The 14,077-nt window shown below is 34.4% G+C and overlaps 1 protein-coding gene across 4 annotated transcripts in view; it reads left to right on the forward strand.

The window, feature by feature from the left end:
• The window catches only part of GOSR1 (golgi SNAP receptor complex member 1), a 52,280-nt gene that overhangs the window by 33,190 nt on the left and 5,013 nt on the right, over positions 1 to 14,077 (forward strand). For all 4 annotated transcript variants that reach the window (XM_077165423.1, XM_077165424.1, XM_077165425.1 and 1 more), the window contains 2 exons: positions 6,625 to 6,654; positions 13,981 to 14,063. In XM_077165423.1, coding sequence (XP_077021538.1) covers positions 6,625 to 6,654; positions 13,981 to 14,063 — 113 coding nt within the window. The remainder of the gene's footprint in view (positions 1 to 6,624; positions 6,655 to 13,980; positions 14,064 to 14,077) is intronic.

Consider the following 14,077-nt stretch of genomic DNA (forward strand, 5'->3'; position numbering starts at 1 on the left):
ACAATCAGTGGCTTACAATATCATCACATAGTTGTGTAGTCACCATGACCATTTTAGAACATTTGCATCACTCCAGAAAAAGAAATAATAATTAAAAAAGAAATGCATACATCCCATACATCTTACCCCTTCCCTCTCAGTGACCCACAGTATTTCAATCTACCCTGTTTTTATCATTTATCAAAATAAAAGGGCAACAAGAAGGTTCCTTGTGGTGATGGAAATGTTCTGTATCTTTATCTCCCCCTATTATTTATTTACTTTTTTTTTTTTTTTTTTTTTTTTTTTTTTTTTTTTTTAAAGGAAAGACAGAGAGAAGGAAGGAAGGATAGAAGGAAGGAAGGAAGGAAGAAAGGGAAACATTTTTAAACATTTTCTTGTTTTTATTGTATTCTGTTTCTCCGTTTTTGTTACATGGGCTGGGGCCGGGAATCGAACCGAGGTCCTCCGGCATAGCAGGCAAGCACTTTGCCCGCTGAGCCACCGCGGCCCGCCCTATTTATTTACTTTTTAATCCTTTTTTTTTTTTTACTCTTCTGTCCATACGCTGGATAAAAGGAGCATCAGACACAAGGTTTTCACAATCACACAGTCATGTTGTAAAAGCTATATAGTAGTAATACAGTCTTCTTCAATAATCCAATTCTTCTTCAATAATCCAAACTATTGGAACACAGTTCTACAGTTTCAGGTACTTCCCTCTAGCCAGTCCTACACACCATAAACTAAGAAAGGTTATCTGTGCAATGCATAAGAATAACTTCCAAGATAATCTCCTGACACCGTTGAAACCTCTCAGCCACTGAGATGTTATAGTGGCTTTGACTGGAAGGCAGATTTTAAAAGCCATGAACTTGAATATTTAGCAGAAGAGATTTCCAAATTAAATGTGCAAAGTGCAGCCTGGTTTCTCCTCACAGCTTATAGTGAAATGTGATAGGAAAGAGGAAAACTGAGAACTGAACTCTCGGATACAAAGAAACCAGAAATTGAAGTTCTGGAAAATTCTGGGTTTCCAGGAAAGGGGGAGACCCCAGAGAATAGTGCCCCATGTGAGAATTTGGCCAAATATGGAACCAGTCAGCCATTTCAGAGAAAGCCAGGATCAGACATAGAGTTATCCAGGAAGGATTTGTGGAAACTCCTTATGTCTGATGGGCATGATCAAGGCTACTGCATAGAAAGCCAACGAGAGTGTTATGGTATCTGTATAAAGAGAACCACTGCCAGTCGGGACTGAGAGGGACAAAGAGGTAAAGAGATACTTTTCATCCTCTTCATTTTATAGTTAAGGAATTTGAGGATATGTGAGGAGGAAGTGATGTTTTAAGATCTCACTGATAATAATTTAGCTTTTATTTTCCTCTCCTTGTACTGTGTAGAATTCTAAGTCTATCCCCAGGTGATTCTAAAACAAATTTCTGTGCTGAATAAACGATGAGAAAAACAAGTAAAACATTCTTTGGTCTACACAGACTGGAAGGAAATGTATCACAATGTTAATGTTAAAATATTAAGATGTACAGTGTGCAGTAAAAGAATACAGGATAAAGAAACAGGAAATGATGTTGCATACAAAAGAAAAGGATAAAAATCTAAAAATATCAGCAAAGACCAGGAGAATGTAGACATACTGAACAAAGCCTTTTTTTTAAAAAAAGATCTTAAAAATGCTCAAGGAGATGAAGGGCAATACAGTGGGGATAACCAATTCAATAGACTGAGCCCTCAGTCTTCAGGCTTACTTCTTTGAAGCTTAGCTTCTCCTTTGCAGTAATAAGCTTCATTGAAGTTGTTCTTTAACATGTGAATTATGCCTGAGTCATTTTGTCATTTCAAGATTATATTCATGGAATTATACAGTTGTAATCTTTTGGTGTTGGCACTTTTTAGTCAGCATGATTCTCTGAAGTTTCATCCAGGTTGTTGGACATATCAAGAATCCATTCCTTTGTACTGCTGAGTAGTAGCAGTCCATGGTGTAGCCCTACCACAGTTTAGCCCATTCACATGTTAAAGACCATATTACATTTCTTATTTGCCATCTGTATATCCTTTCTCGTTGAAATGTCTCTTTATGTCTTCTGTCTGCTTTCAATTTTTTTTTTGTTTTGTTTTGTTTGTTTGTTTGTTGCTGTTACTGTTGGGTTCTGAGAGTTCTTCCTAAATTTCAGATCCTCGTCCTATGTTAGGGATGTGGTTTGCAAACATTTTCTTCCAGTCACTAGCCTGTCTTTTCATCCTCTGAACAGGCTTTCACAGAGTAAAAGTTTTTTATTTTGATGAAGTCCAGTTTATCAATTTTTCCTTTTTCAGATCATGGTTTTGGCATCGAGTCTAAGAACTATCCTGTGCTTAGTCCTAGATCCCAGTCTTTCTCTGATTTTTTTTCTAAAAGTTTTATAGTTTTACATTTAACTCCATCATCTATTTTGAGTTCATTTTTTTTTCTCCAAGCCCTTTAATATTCACTTAAACAACTGAGGCACAAGCAATAACAAAAACTGCATTTTTTACTTTACAAGGAAAATCAATTTGTGTGATAGCTACACGATATGCTAATTTTCTCAAAATCTCTTCTGCAATAACATTTCATCAATACTCTGGTCCACAGGTTGAATCAGTGAGGTCACAAAGATAGGCAGGAAGGGATTAGAAGAATGAAATATTTACTGACTGCACACTATACTAGGTTTTACACTTAAATGTGAACATAAATTCTAGTTATCAATAGAAAAACAATGCTGTCAGGTAAGCTCGTTTTAAATGCTTTTACTTTAAATATAAATTATGAACCTTTGTATTTAACAAAGATTTTTGACCAAAGAAGCATGTCAACATACAACAATATGTTTTCCATTTCTAGAGATTTTACACAAGGGTGCAACATTAGCACATGGGAACATTCAATCTGTTTCATTCAACTTAAATCTTGAGTTGTTTTATTCCCACCTACTGGGTACCATTTGGTCAGCACCACGGTTCCCTGGTTTATCACCACTACTAAAACCTTAGGTAGGAAACTCTTCAGTGGGGATAAAATAGCAGGTTTTTTTTTTTTTTAATATAGCACACCTAAAGCTTTCAAAAGTAGGAGCTAATTTTAAAGTACCAAAGCTGTCATTTAAATAAGAAAATGTACTTGAGTTCATTTTTTTAATAAGATGTGAGACTTAGTTCACTTTTTAATCTATGTTAAAAATTTTGATTTGCTCCAGCACCATTTGTTCAAAAATTTATCCTTCTTCCATTGGAATGCTTTTGTACATTTGTTGCAAATCAGTTGAGACTGCTTAATGAGTACAGAGTATTGAATTGTACTCCTTAAAATGGTAAATTTTATGTGAACATATTTGTGTGTCTCTATTTGTGGGGTCTCTATTCTGTTCCATTGATCTATGTGTCTATCCCTCTGCCAATAACTGCAGTCTTGATAACTGAAACTATATAATAAGTAATGAAATTAGGTGTCCTGATTCCTTTCATTTGTTCTTTCAGAATTGTTTTAGCCATCCTAATTCATTTGGCCTTCCATATCAATTTTAGAATATAATTTATGTATGTCTAGGAATTGCATTAAACCTGTTTATCAGTTTGGGAAGAAATGATATTTTTGTATATCAGGTCTTTCAGTCCATGAACATGGTATGTCTCTCCAATTATTTAGATCTTTGATTTCTTTCATCAGCTTTTATAATTTTTAGCCTTCAAGTCCTGTACACATTTTGTTAGATTTACATCTAAGTATTTCAGGTCTTTTTAAATGATTCTGTTTTTTTAATTTTGGTATTCGCATGTTCGTTGCTAGTATAAAGAAATACAATTGATTTTTGTAGGTTGCTTGGGATTTTCTGTATAAACAACCTTGTCATCTACAAATAAAGGGCAGTTTTGGTTCTTCCATTCCAATCTAATCCCTTTTATTGCCTTTTCCAATTTTACTCCATTGGCTTCCAGCACTATGTTGAATAAGATGTGAGAGCAGGCATCCTTGCCTTGTTCCTTATCTTAGGTGGGGGAACATTCAGTCTTTCACCATCAAGTATGTTAGCTGTACATGTTTTGTAGATGCTGTTTATCAAGTTGAGGAAGTTCTCTGCTTTTTTATTTTTCTGAGAATTTTTCTTATGGATGGATGTAATTATATCAAATGTTTTATTTATTGGTGGTGGTGGTGGGTTTTGTTTTGTTTTGTTTTTGCATCAATTGATAGGATCATGTAGTGTTTTTTTTAGCCTGTTAATATGATGGATTGCATTGAATGATTTTCGAATATTGAGCCAGCCTTGCATCCCTGTATAAACTCCATTTAGCAGTGGTCTATAATTCTTTTTATATATTATTGAATTCCATTTTATATTTTTGGAAACTAGGAGAACCAAGTTTATTTTCAAGAACGTTTTGGAGAGTCCTTTACCTTGTTATTAAAATGAAAATTGAATGATGACTGTGGATAAAGTGAGAAGTTACCAAATTGGAGAAAGACTAAAGAAATTGTATAATCATTCATGTGTTCATTCTTTAGAGTGAAAGTGGTCATGAAACTATGGGTCTAGAGTATGAGTAGTCAGTCCTTTATAGCTATTTAAATTTCTAGAGTGATGACATTTTGAGTGAAGAGGAAGATTGTGAAGAGGTAGACTTTGAATTAGCTCCTCCAGTGACTTGCAGATCACCAAATCAGAGGGAAAGAGAAAAGTAGGGAGATGGAATGGAACCTCAGAGTATAGGTTTTTGCTAGAGCATGTCTAGAAGTGGCAAGGAAAAACCAAGACTGATGGTGGAGAAAGAAAATAGAGGAAGGCACAGTAAGAAGCAAATCTCTGAAGTCACATTGCTGGAGTTTGAATCCTAGTTATGCCACTAACCCTATGACCCTTATTCATTGTCTAGGCCTCGATTTCCTTATCTGTAAATAAGATAATGGTAGAATCAATCTCATAGACTTGTGAGGGTGAAGTTAAAACAAGTAAGGCATTTAGAATAGTACCTGGCTCATAATAAGCTCCCAACAGATATTAGCTGTGACTGTTTTTTAAAAATTAGTAGATTACCTACTCTTTTGCACTCAATTTAGTAGTTTATTTAGTTGGTGATTTTATCTTCATTAAGACTATTAATACAAAGCTAGTTTGTTGAGCTTGGCAATAGAATAATTTATATTCATATTATAATGTCTGGAATTCTAAATATCTTACTTTTATACTCTAATGAACTATGTATGCCCTTATGAGTATAGCCAACCAAACCATTGTGTTGAACAAGGAAGTATTAACCCAGGTATAATTAACCACTAGTTTTTGTGATCTTGTAACCACTTTACTAAGACGCCTGTTAGTATATGTGTTATCTCTCTCCATTGCAAGATCTGTTGAGATTAGTGCCTTTTTTTGTAGCCTCTGCCTGACCCACTACCCTCCATGAGCACTTCCATACATATTTGTTAACGAGTATGTGCATACTTTATAAATTTCACCAGAACAGTGGGTTTAGCTGGAAATTTACATCAACTTTATGTTCAAGTTTGGAACCAGTCTGTAATTATTGAAAAACTACTATAATAATAGCAAGGTTACTTACCATTTACTACATGCCAAGTATGTCCAGATCACTGAATATGTAAACCCCTTTAATCCTTTTAACAAGCAGGTATTATTATTATTAACACCACTTGATAGATTAGGAAACTGAGCATGGAGTAACTTCCTTAACATTGTCATATAGCCCACATAGTCTAACTCTTAACTCTGCTTGTCTTTGAAAGTTTTTGAAATTCTTAATCTCAGGATTTATATAAGATATTTTAATTTAAAATTTAAGACATTTTTAAAGCTTATCTCTGTTACATAGTTCCTCCAGTAACTTAGATTCCCTGGTCCACTACTTCATAGTGAAACTTCAATTTAGTAGTTAATAAAATGAACTTAGAAATTCCTTTGGAAAGTAGTAGGTAGAAAAAAACATGTAAGTATTTATTTGAGTACCTGCTGTGTACCTGGCATTGTGACAAACAGATATATAGATATCTTGGAGTTTGTTTTCCTACATGCCCTTACCAAACTTAGCTACCTATAAATTCCACGTAAGGTGGTATTTTGTTTGTTTTTTTCCAATATGTGATGCATAAAGGAAAACGTTTTACTGATCAAAGGTGCATTTGACGTCTTTGTTCAGAGTCTTGAATTCTGAAGTGCTGTAAGCAGAAATCAGTTTAACTGTAGGAAGGAACTCTAAGGTATAAATAATTACTACTTATATAGAACTGTATTTTCTGTCCTGTCTTAACAAGCTAGTTATAATTTTTTCATTTTGAATAGATGGTGACAACTGTGAGCTAACTAGATTAGTTTCATTTCTGTATGCCGCCATTAAAACTGGTCTGTCATCATAAATCTTTGTGAAAAAAAGATTTAAGCTAACAAAAATAAGACAAAATTTTATATCTGAATAAATTTATTTCAGAGTCAGAGTTTTCTCCAGATGCTTTTGAAATTCTTTGTATTCTGTGTACATAATTTCTGGAAAAGTTAATCATTTTTCTATCTATAAATTTAGAAGAATTAAATGCAAGTTTTATATGTGCCTATAATAATTCCAGAATTCAATTTTTTTTTTTATTTATAGCTCAGATCGTCTGATAGAGGAGACAATAAGGTAGGAACAATTTTTGTTTTGCTTTATTGTTTTATTTCTGTTTTCTTTTATAAATTTAATGAATATCAATTTAATCCTTTGAATTCAATTAAAGGTAATTCACCCTCCTTAAAGATGAGAATTTCACTAGATGGTAATGTTTTTATATTCCCCAAATTACTTGAATTGGGCTGTTTTACCTAGGGTAATTTTTCCAGTTGTCATACTTATATTTTTAGCCTCAATCTTTTTATTTTCGTTTTTTATGGAAAAACAGTCTTAACCTGTGATTTGATGAATTTCTTACTCATTCCATTTATATAGACTTGGTTTTTTTTACAGCAGCTATAGAAAAATCCACTGAAGTAATATTTAATACTGTCTGTAATAATGTTGAAATACTTTATTTTCTTACTTGAAGTAAAGGACATGTTATTTGTTGGTCTGAAAGGTTATTCTCTAGGTTTGATGAATTTTAAATACCTATTTTATGGCGGTAAGAAAATCAGTTCACTAGGTATGATCTCTACCCTTTAAAATTAAGTAATGTGTAATGCATTCATTTTCAGGGAAGGTAGAGTAAAGTATATAGAGGCCGTTTAGGAAACAACGAACATTCGTGCTCTAACCATAGTACTGTGCTGAAGTGCTTTACGTGCATTGTTTAATGTTCTCAGCAACCCAGTAGATAGATAACTGTTTTTGGCAGGGTTCTCTAGAGTAACAGAACCAACAGGAGATATCTGTAAATATGAGATTTATAAAGGTGTCTCATGCAACTGTGGGAATGCAAGAGCCCAAAATCCATAGGGCTGGCTGTGAGCTAGCAACTCCAATGAAGGGTCTCAATAAACTCCACAGAAGAGGCTTACTAGCTGAAGAAACACTGAAAATTCTCTCTTTTCCGTTAAAAATCTTCAACTGATTGGATCAAATCCAACTGATTGGAATATCTCATTTGTGGGGGAACATGCCCTTAGTTGATCCTAGGTGTAATCAGTCACAGCTGCAATCAACTGACTGATGATTTAATAAACCAGCTTTCTGGTTTATCAACCAACCAAGAAATATCCGTGCAGTAAGTTAGGCCAGTGCTTGCCTGACCAGACAACTGGGCACCATCACCTGGCCAAGTTGGCACCAGAACCTAACATCAGAGGTACCAACCATTATTCCTATCTCCAAAGAAAAGCAATTACGATAAGTAATTTGCCCAGGGTCACACAACTAATGAATAGTGTTGAGGATTTAAATCCTTAAATCCAAGCTTGCCAGAACTCTTGAACCAGAGTTCTGTCTAAACCACTAATATTTACCACCCTGTAAAAAGAATACAAGCTTTGGAGTGTGCTTTGGTTTGAAACCTGCTTGTGCTACTTATTAGCTCTCTGCTCATAGGTAATTTACCTCTTGGAGACTTCATTTTCTTATCTGTTTAAAAACATGATTGATGATAATACCTACTTTGCCAGTTTCTTGTAAAGATGAAGGATATTGTGAGTAAAATGCCTAGTAATGTGCTGGCTAATAGTAGGTAATCTGTAAATGGTAGCTGAATTATTAATAATAATCTTTTTTCTTTTAAATTTTACATATTTCGGACCTCAGAAAAGCTGCAGTAGTACAAAGAATTCTCATTGACCTTTATCCAGAGTCCTCAAATTTTAACATTTTACCACATTTATACTTTTTCACAGATTTTTTTCTGAACTACTTGAAAGTTACAGACATGATGCCCCTTTTACCCCCTAAATATTTCAATATTTGTGGATTTGTGGATTCTCATTTTATTCAATGGATATAATATGTTCCTATCATTTATTTAGTAATAATCTTAAATCTTTTGTAATAATATGCAGATAATCATGTCCTGGAATTTTGTTTAAATTGCACATACTGGACCCTTCATGTGAATTAAGTTTTCACAGAATTGCGTAATTATTGACTGAAATATCTCCTTTGAGACTCCTTCCTAGTTTTCCTATGACCCTTTTCCATTCTTTTTTCCTTTTGTTTCCCTCTCCTTTCTTACTGATTTTCTAGTTTCAGGCTGCCTTTTCAATTCAGTCCTGGCTTATTTAAGGGCTGGTAGTATGGGCATAAAATTTGGGGTACTTCAAAGGATAGGAAAATCTGAAAAACATTGACTATCACTGCTGCTATAATTTTGCTAGAAAAAGGCAAAATAAAAACCCACCTGTAATTAGAAAGTCTTTTATTTCCATATTTCCCTTTGTTTCAAAATATGATAGATACCAAAAGTGAAATTCCATTGAAAATAAAACTAGTTCTGTTTACTTTGGATAATATGAAATTTAAATATTTATTTCACATGTTTCAAATGTAAACTCATTTTTTCCTTTTGGAGGTATATTTTTAAACAGTATATTCAACTGGATATAGACTTTGCCATCAATTTATTAGAAAGAACTAATATTCTTAATATTTATAACTTACTCTTAAAATTTAAATGTATAGCTAATGTTTTCCATTGTTGAAGCAGTAAGTGACTGACTTTAGTTATTAGAACAGGTGAGAAGGTTGAAGTTCCAGTAAGTACATCAATGATTTATTGTTTTAAAAGCATATCTGTTATTTGGAGCTTATGTTTTGCCTCTGAATATTTGACTTTTGAAATAACAACAGCCTACATTTCTCTCAGCTTGACTCCAAATGATGGAATGAGATGGAAAAGTATGTCTAGATATACTTTATGTAATACTGGAAATCATGCATATTCAACAAGATAATAACATAATGTATGATGATAATATCCATTCTCCAAGGAATACAAAGTGCTTTGCGGAAATTTTTTAGTCTTCTCTATCCACTAGTGAGTTGAAGTGTACAGGAGAGGGTGACAGTCCCAGTTTGAAAAACAGAGGCATATATGATTCAAAGAGTCTCAAGATTTCTCTGCCTGGATTTAGATTCTGTCACTTTATTCAAGACTATACTACCTGTTTTAAAATACCTTGTAAAGTAATTTTATTTCAAAACCAACCAAATTTAAGTATATCATATTCTGTCATAGATATATGTCTAAACAGAGCAAAGGAAGTTGTTAGACTCTTCTTGTGCTCTTTTTTGTTTTTTTTTTCTGAGGGATCTAAAATTCATTGTATTGTAAAGCTGACATTGTTGTATAATTTTCTGAGTAAAGTTTACTTTTTTGTTTAATTTTGGTTTAGCAATACAGGATGTCTTTAATAACAAAAACAGTAATCTCATGTCCCTCCCTCCCTCCCCACTCCTGGTTCCATTCATCTGTCAAACATTCATTTATTCAACTATATTTATTCAGGTTCTATTGTATGCCAGGATCTGGGGATATAACAGTGGACGTGAATCTCACACACCAGTTGCTCTGTCTAAAAACCTTGGCATTCACCCACATCCAATCCATCAGCAAACCTTGTTGGCTCTATCTTCAGAATATATCCAGAATCTTTCTACTTCTCCCACCTCCACTCCAGCTTCTGGTGCAAATCACTTATCATTTTTTCAGGCCTTTGTTCAGATGTCACTTTGTCAGGAAGGCCTTGCCTGCCTGAACGTCTTTTAAAAGTTCAGCCATCACCATCCCAGCACTCTCTATCCTCATTACTTGTTTTGTTTTTCTTCATAGTACTTGACACCATCTATTGTACTTGTTTAATTTATTGTCTGTGGCCTATTTCTGCTCACTAACATGTAAGTTCCATAAGGGTAGGAGTTTTGTTTTATTCATTGCCTTACCCCAGGGTCTAGATTGGTACCTGGCACATAGTGGACTCTCAATAAGTATTTGTTAAATGAATGAATGAGTGGTAAAGGCAGAAAAACAAATTCAGGTAGTGATGACTGCTATAACATTTCCAACTCTTTTAGCTCTTCTTATATTTACCCATACATGTCGAAGTAGCATGCTATAGACTGCCATTTTTTTGTTTTTCCATTGTAGAAATTATTGATTTTCCTCTGTAGATATATTTCCCTCCCTCTTCTTACTGATTTAGCTATTTCTGTATCAACAATACTGTGACTGTATAAATATTGTTCACATGGAAGCCCCAAAGTGTGCTTCCTATCACCATTATTCTGGAATAATCTTTATTGGATCACCTATTTCTTGGATTTAGTGCCTTCAACTCTCTAAGTTCTTTCCCTCATCATGGTGGACCACATCCTTTAGTAACTTCCTGAGACGGAACAGGAGGTAAATTTTTTATGCCATCAATGTCTAAAAAATCTTTATTCTATGGAATAATGAATAATTCCATATTGTTCATTATTACTTAGCTAGGTATAGAATTCTAGGTTGGAAATAATTTTGAAATTTCTGAAGGCATTGTTTCCAGTATTGCTTTTTTAAGTCTAATTAACTACATTAAGATTTCTGATCCTGTTTGTATGACATGCTTTTTCTTTCTGAAAGCTTTCAGGGTCATCCCTTTTCCCCTCTGTGTGAGTTTGTGTTTGTTTGTTTCACCGTGATGAGCTTAGTGTGCCTCTTTTTCAGTCCATGACACTGAACGTTGGGTGAGCTCTTACATTCTATAAACTCTGGAAACTTGTCTTCAGGTCTGGGAAATTTTCTTATTATATATAACTTACTTTTTTTTTTTTTCTCTATTGTTTCTTTTTACAGTTTTTAAGAAGTCTGTTGTTAGGCCTTCTGAGTTGATGCTTTCTTGACTTTTCTGTTTCCATTTATCTTTTTGTTCTACTTTCTGGGAAATGTCTTCAATTTGTCTTTCCAATTCTTTGATTCCATTTTTAATTCTACTTGCCTTTTTTTCAATTTACATGAACTCTTTCCTAAGGGTTCATGGATGTGAACATATGTTTCATGGCTGTGGTATCTTCTTTTAACTCTCTAAAGACAATAAATACAAATTGATCTTAGAGTTTCTTGAGCTTCTTGCATTGTCTCTGTTTCCTCAGGTTCACCTTTCTGTTGGTTGGTTGGTTGGTTTGGGTCTCTGCCTTTTATATAAGAGGCTGTCCTCAAACATCTGGTGATTCTTGGCTCTTCATTTATATTTAAGGGCGAGGCTTCAAAACCCAGTGACGGAAAACTCATTCTGATTGTATGGGTGTTGGGGCTTTTAATCTCCTTCGTGTCAACACTGCTCCACAGTTCTGCCTTCAGAAATACCTGATCTCTTCAATTCTTAAGATTTTTCAGGATCTAGAGAAAGATTTTATAAATCATTACTCAACTCAATGGTACTGAGATGAATCACAGTAGTAGACTGGGTGCTGAAAATAATATTATTAACATTTCTTAATCATGTAAATTCCTTTTTTTTTCTTTTTAACTTGTTATATCATATTTTTATTATATAAATGCACAATGTTCTTATTGTAGCAACTGAAAGAAATTTAAAATGTATAAAGAAAAGGTTAATCCCTCATAGGGTCCCTCCATTACTATCCCCTGTATTAACTGACAGCCATTCTACTACCCTTCTCACTGCTCATATAAACACACACAAAGACATTTCATTTGTTTCTTAAAATAAAAAGAACTCATACTTGTATACATTCTGTGGCTTGCTTTAGTCATTTAATGTATTATAGACATGCTTCCAGGTTAATAGAAATAATACTAATTCATTTTTAATAATCAAAAATTATTTTATAGTATACTTATACCATATTCGGCTATTACAGTGTTTCCAGTTTTGGGGTTTTGTTTTACTTTTTGAAGCAATATTTTGATAAATATCCTTTTATATATCTCCTTACATACTTTCATTTTTTCTTTGCCTCCTTAAATCTTGAAATTTCAGTTTTGAGTCTTTGTCATTCACCTGGAGTACTTTCTCTAATATTTTACTCCTGTAGGATACATGTTGATTTATTCTCTGAGCCTTGCCTGTCCAAAACTGTTCACCCCGCTCCTAGATGGGTCAGCCTATTAGAGACTCTAAAGCAATGACAAACCAGGAAGTGGAGGATGGCTTGGCAGTTTCTCCTCTTAAGGGCTAGACACCGCACCAGCTGATACACTTTTAGCTCTCTGCTCATGGATCTCTCTGGCTGTGAATAACAGTCCTTTCACAGCCTTTCACAGAGACTGGCAGCAGGATCAGTCCATCACCACAGACCCCTGTGCATTCTAATTCTTCCACTCCTCAGGAGGCAATGAAACACAGGTTTGAAGAAAAACCTAGTCTTCCTTGCCATCAGTTCCCTGCTTGAGAGTGTAGCCTCCATCCTGGCTTCTTTGGAGATCTCAAGAGAACTTGGGGCATCAGGTCGACCCTCCCCAGCATAACTGCCTTTGTTCTTGTTGGTTGAAAATGTTTCTGGCATTGCTTAATGGTATTTTATTTCCTATTGCTTTTCATAATATCAATATCTAAAGCACTCCCCCTGTGTTTTCCTTATCAAAATGAATGTTAAACTGTCCTCTAGGATTTTAATATGCAGGGAAGATAAGTCTATAAAAAGTTAATAATCCTGAAGGGGTAGCAAAAAATAACTCGGATGCTTTAAACAGAACATCAGAATACTAACTTGGGAAAGATTGTACTCTACAAAGAGCGACCTCTTCCCTCTCCGGGTCATGTTTAATCTGTGACCTTCATTAGCTGCCCAGTTAGTTCTCAGATAGAATCTTGAAACACAGTCTTATAATAAATTGAAGGTAGGTCTGTTGAGTTTATTTATGAATAATTTGAGATCCTTTACATTTTTGGTTCTGTTTTTATTATTTTAATTCCCTACTTCCCTCTCAACTATTTTTCCTGATTAAGGTTATTTAGTAGCTTTAATGTGTGATTTAAAACATTCTAAGATGCTTTTATAATATGTAATTTGTCAGTGTGTTATTTCATTACTTATTTTGAATAAACACTCATAGGAAATGGCCTACTGCCTTGTACAAAAGGACATCAGAGGAGAGTAGTGGGGATGGAGTGGTCATTCAAGGCCAATGGAGAAAGAACAAACAGAAAAGTGGGGAAGCAAAGTGTGGCTTGGGAAGTGATTTTTTTTTTTTTAACATTTTCCTGCCCAGTGCTTTTCAAGATGATGTTGCCCACCTTAGATTATCCCTCATAGATCTACTTCCTTTTTTTTGTATGCTATATGGTGGGGGTCACATTTCAGTCTTTTTGTATGTGACTACCCTGTTACTGTACCACACATTTGTTGATTTTTTTTTTTTTTTGGTGGACTGGAGTGGGGTGGGGTTTTGCATATGTCTTGAACCCCAGTCTCCCACGTGGCAGGCAAGAATTCTCCCACTGAATTACCCTTGCACCCCACCATAGATCGGCTGTTAAGGGTATAATGGATCCATGTAGGATGATCTTAAATGCCAATTTAATTATCTTCAATTTTTCTCCCTTGCAGCATTGCTATGGCAACAAAAGAAAATATGACTTCACAGAGAGGAATGTTAAAGTCAATTCAGAGCAAAATGAACACTTTGGCCAGTATCCTTTTTTAA

The sequence above is a fragment of the Tamandua tetradactyla genome, chromosome 6 (assembly GCF_023851605.1).
Source record: "Tamandua tetradactyla isolate mTamTet1 chromosome 6, mTamTet1.pri, whole genome shotgun sequence".
Taxonomy (NCBI): Eukaryota; Metazoa; Chordata; class Mammalia; order Pilosa; family Myrmecophagidae; genus Tamandua; species Tamandua tetradactyla.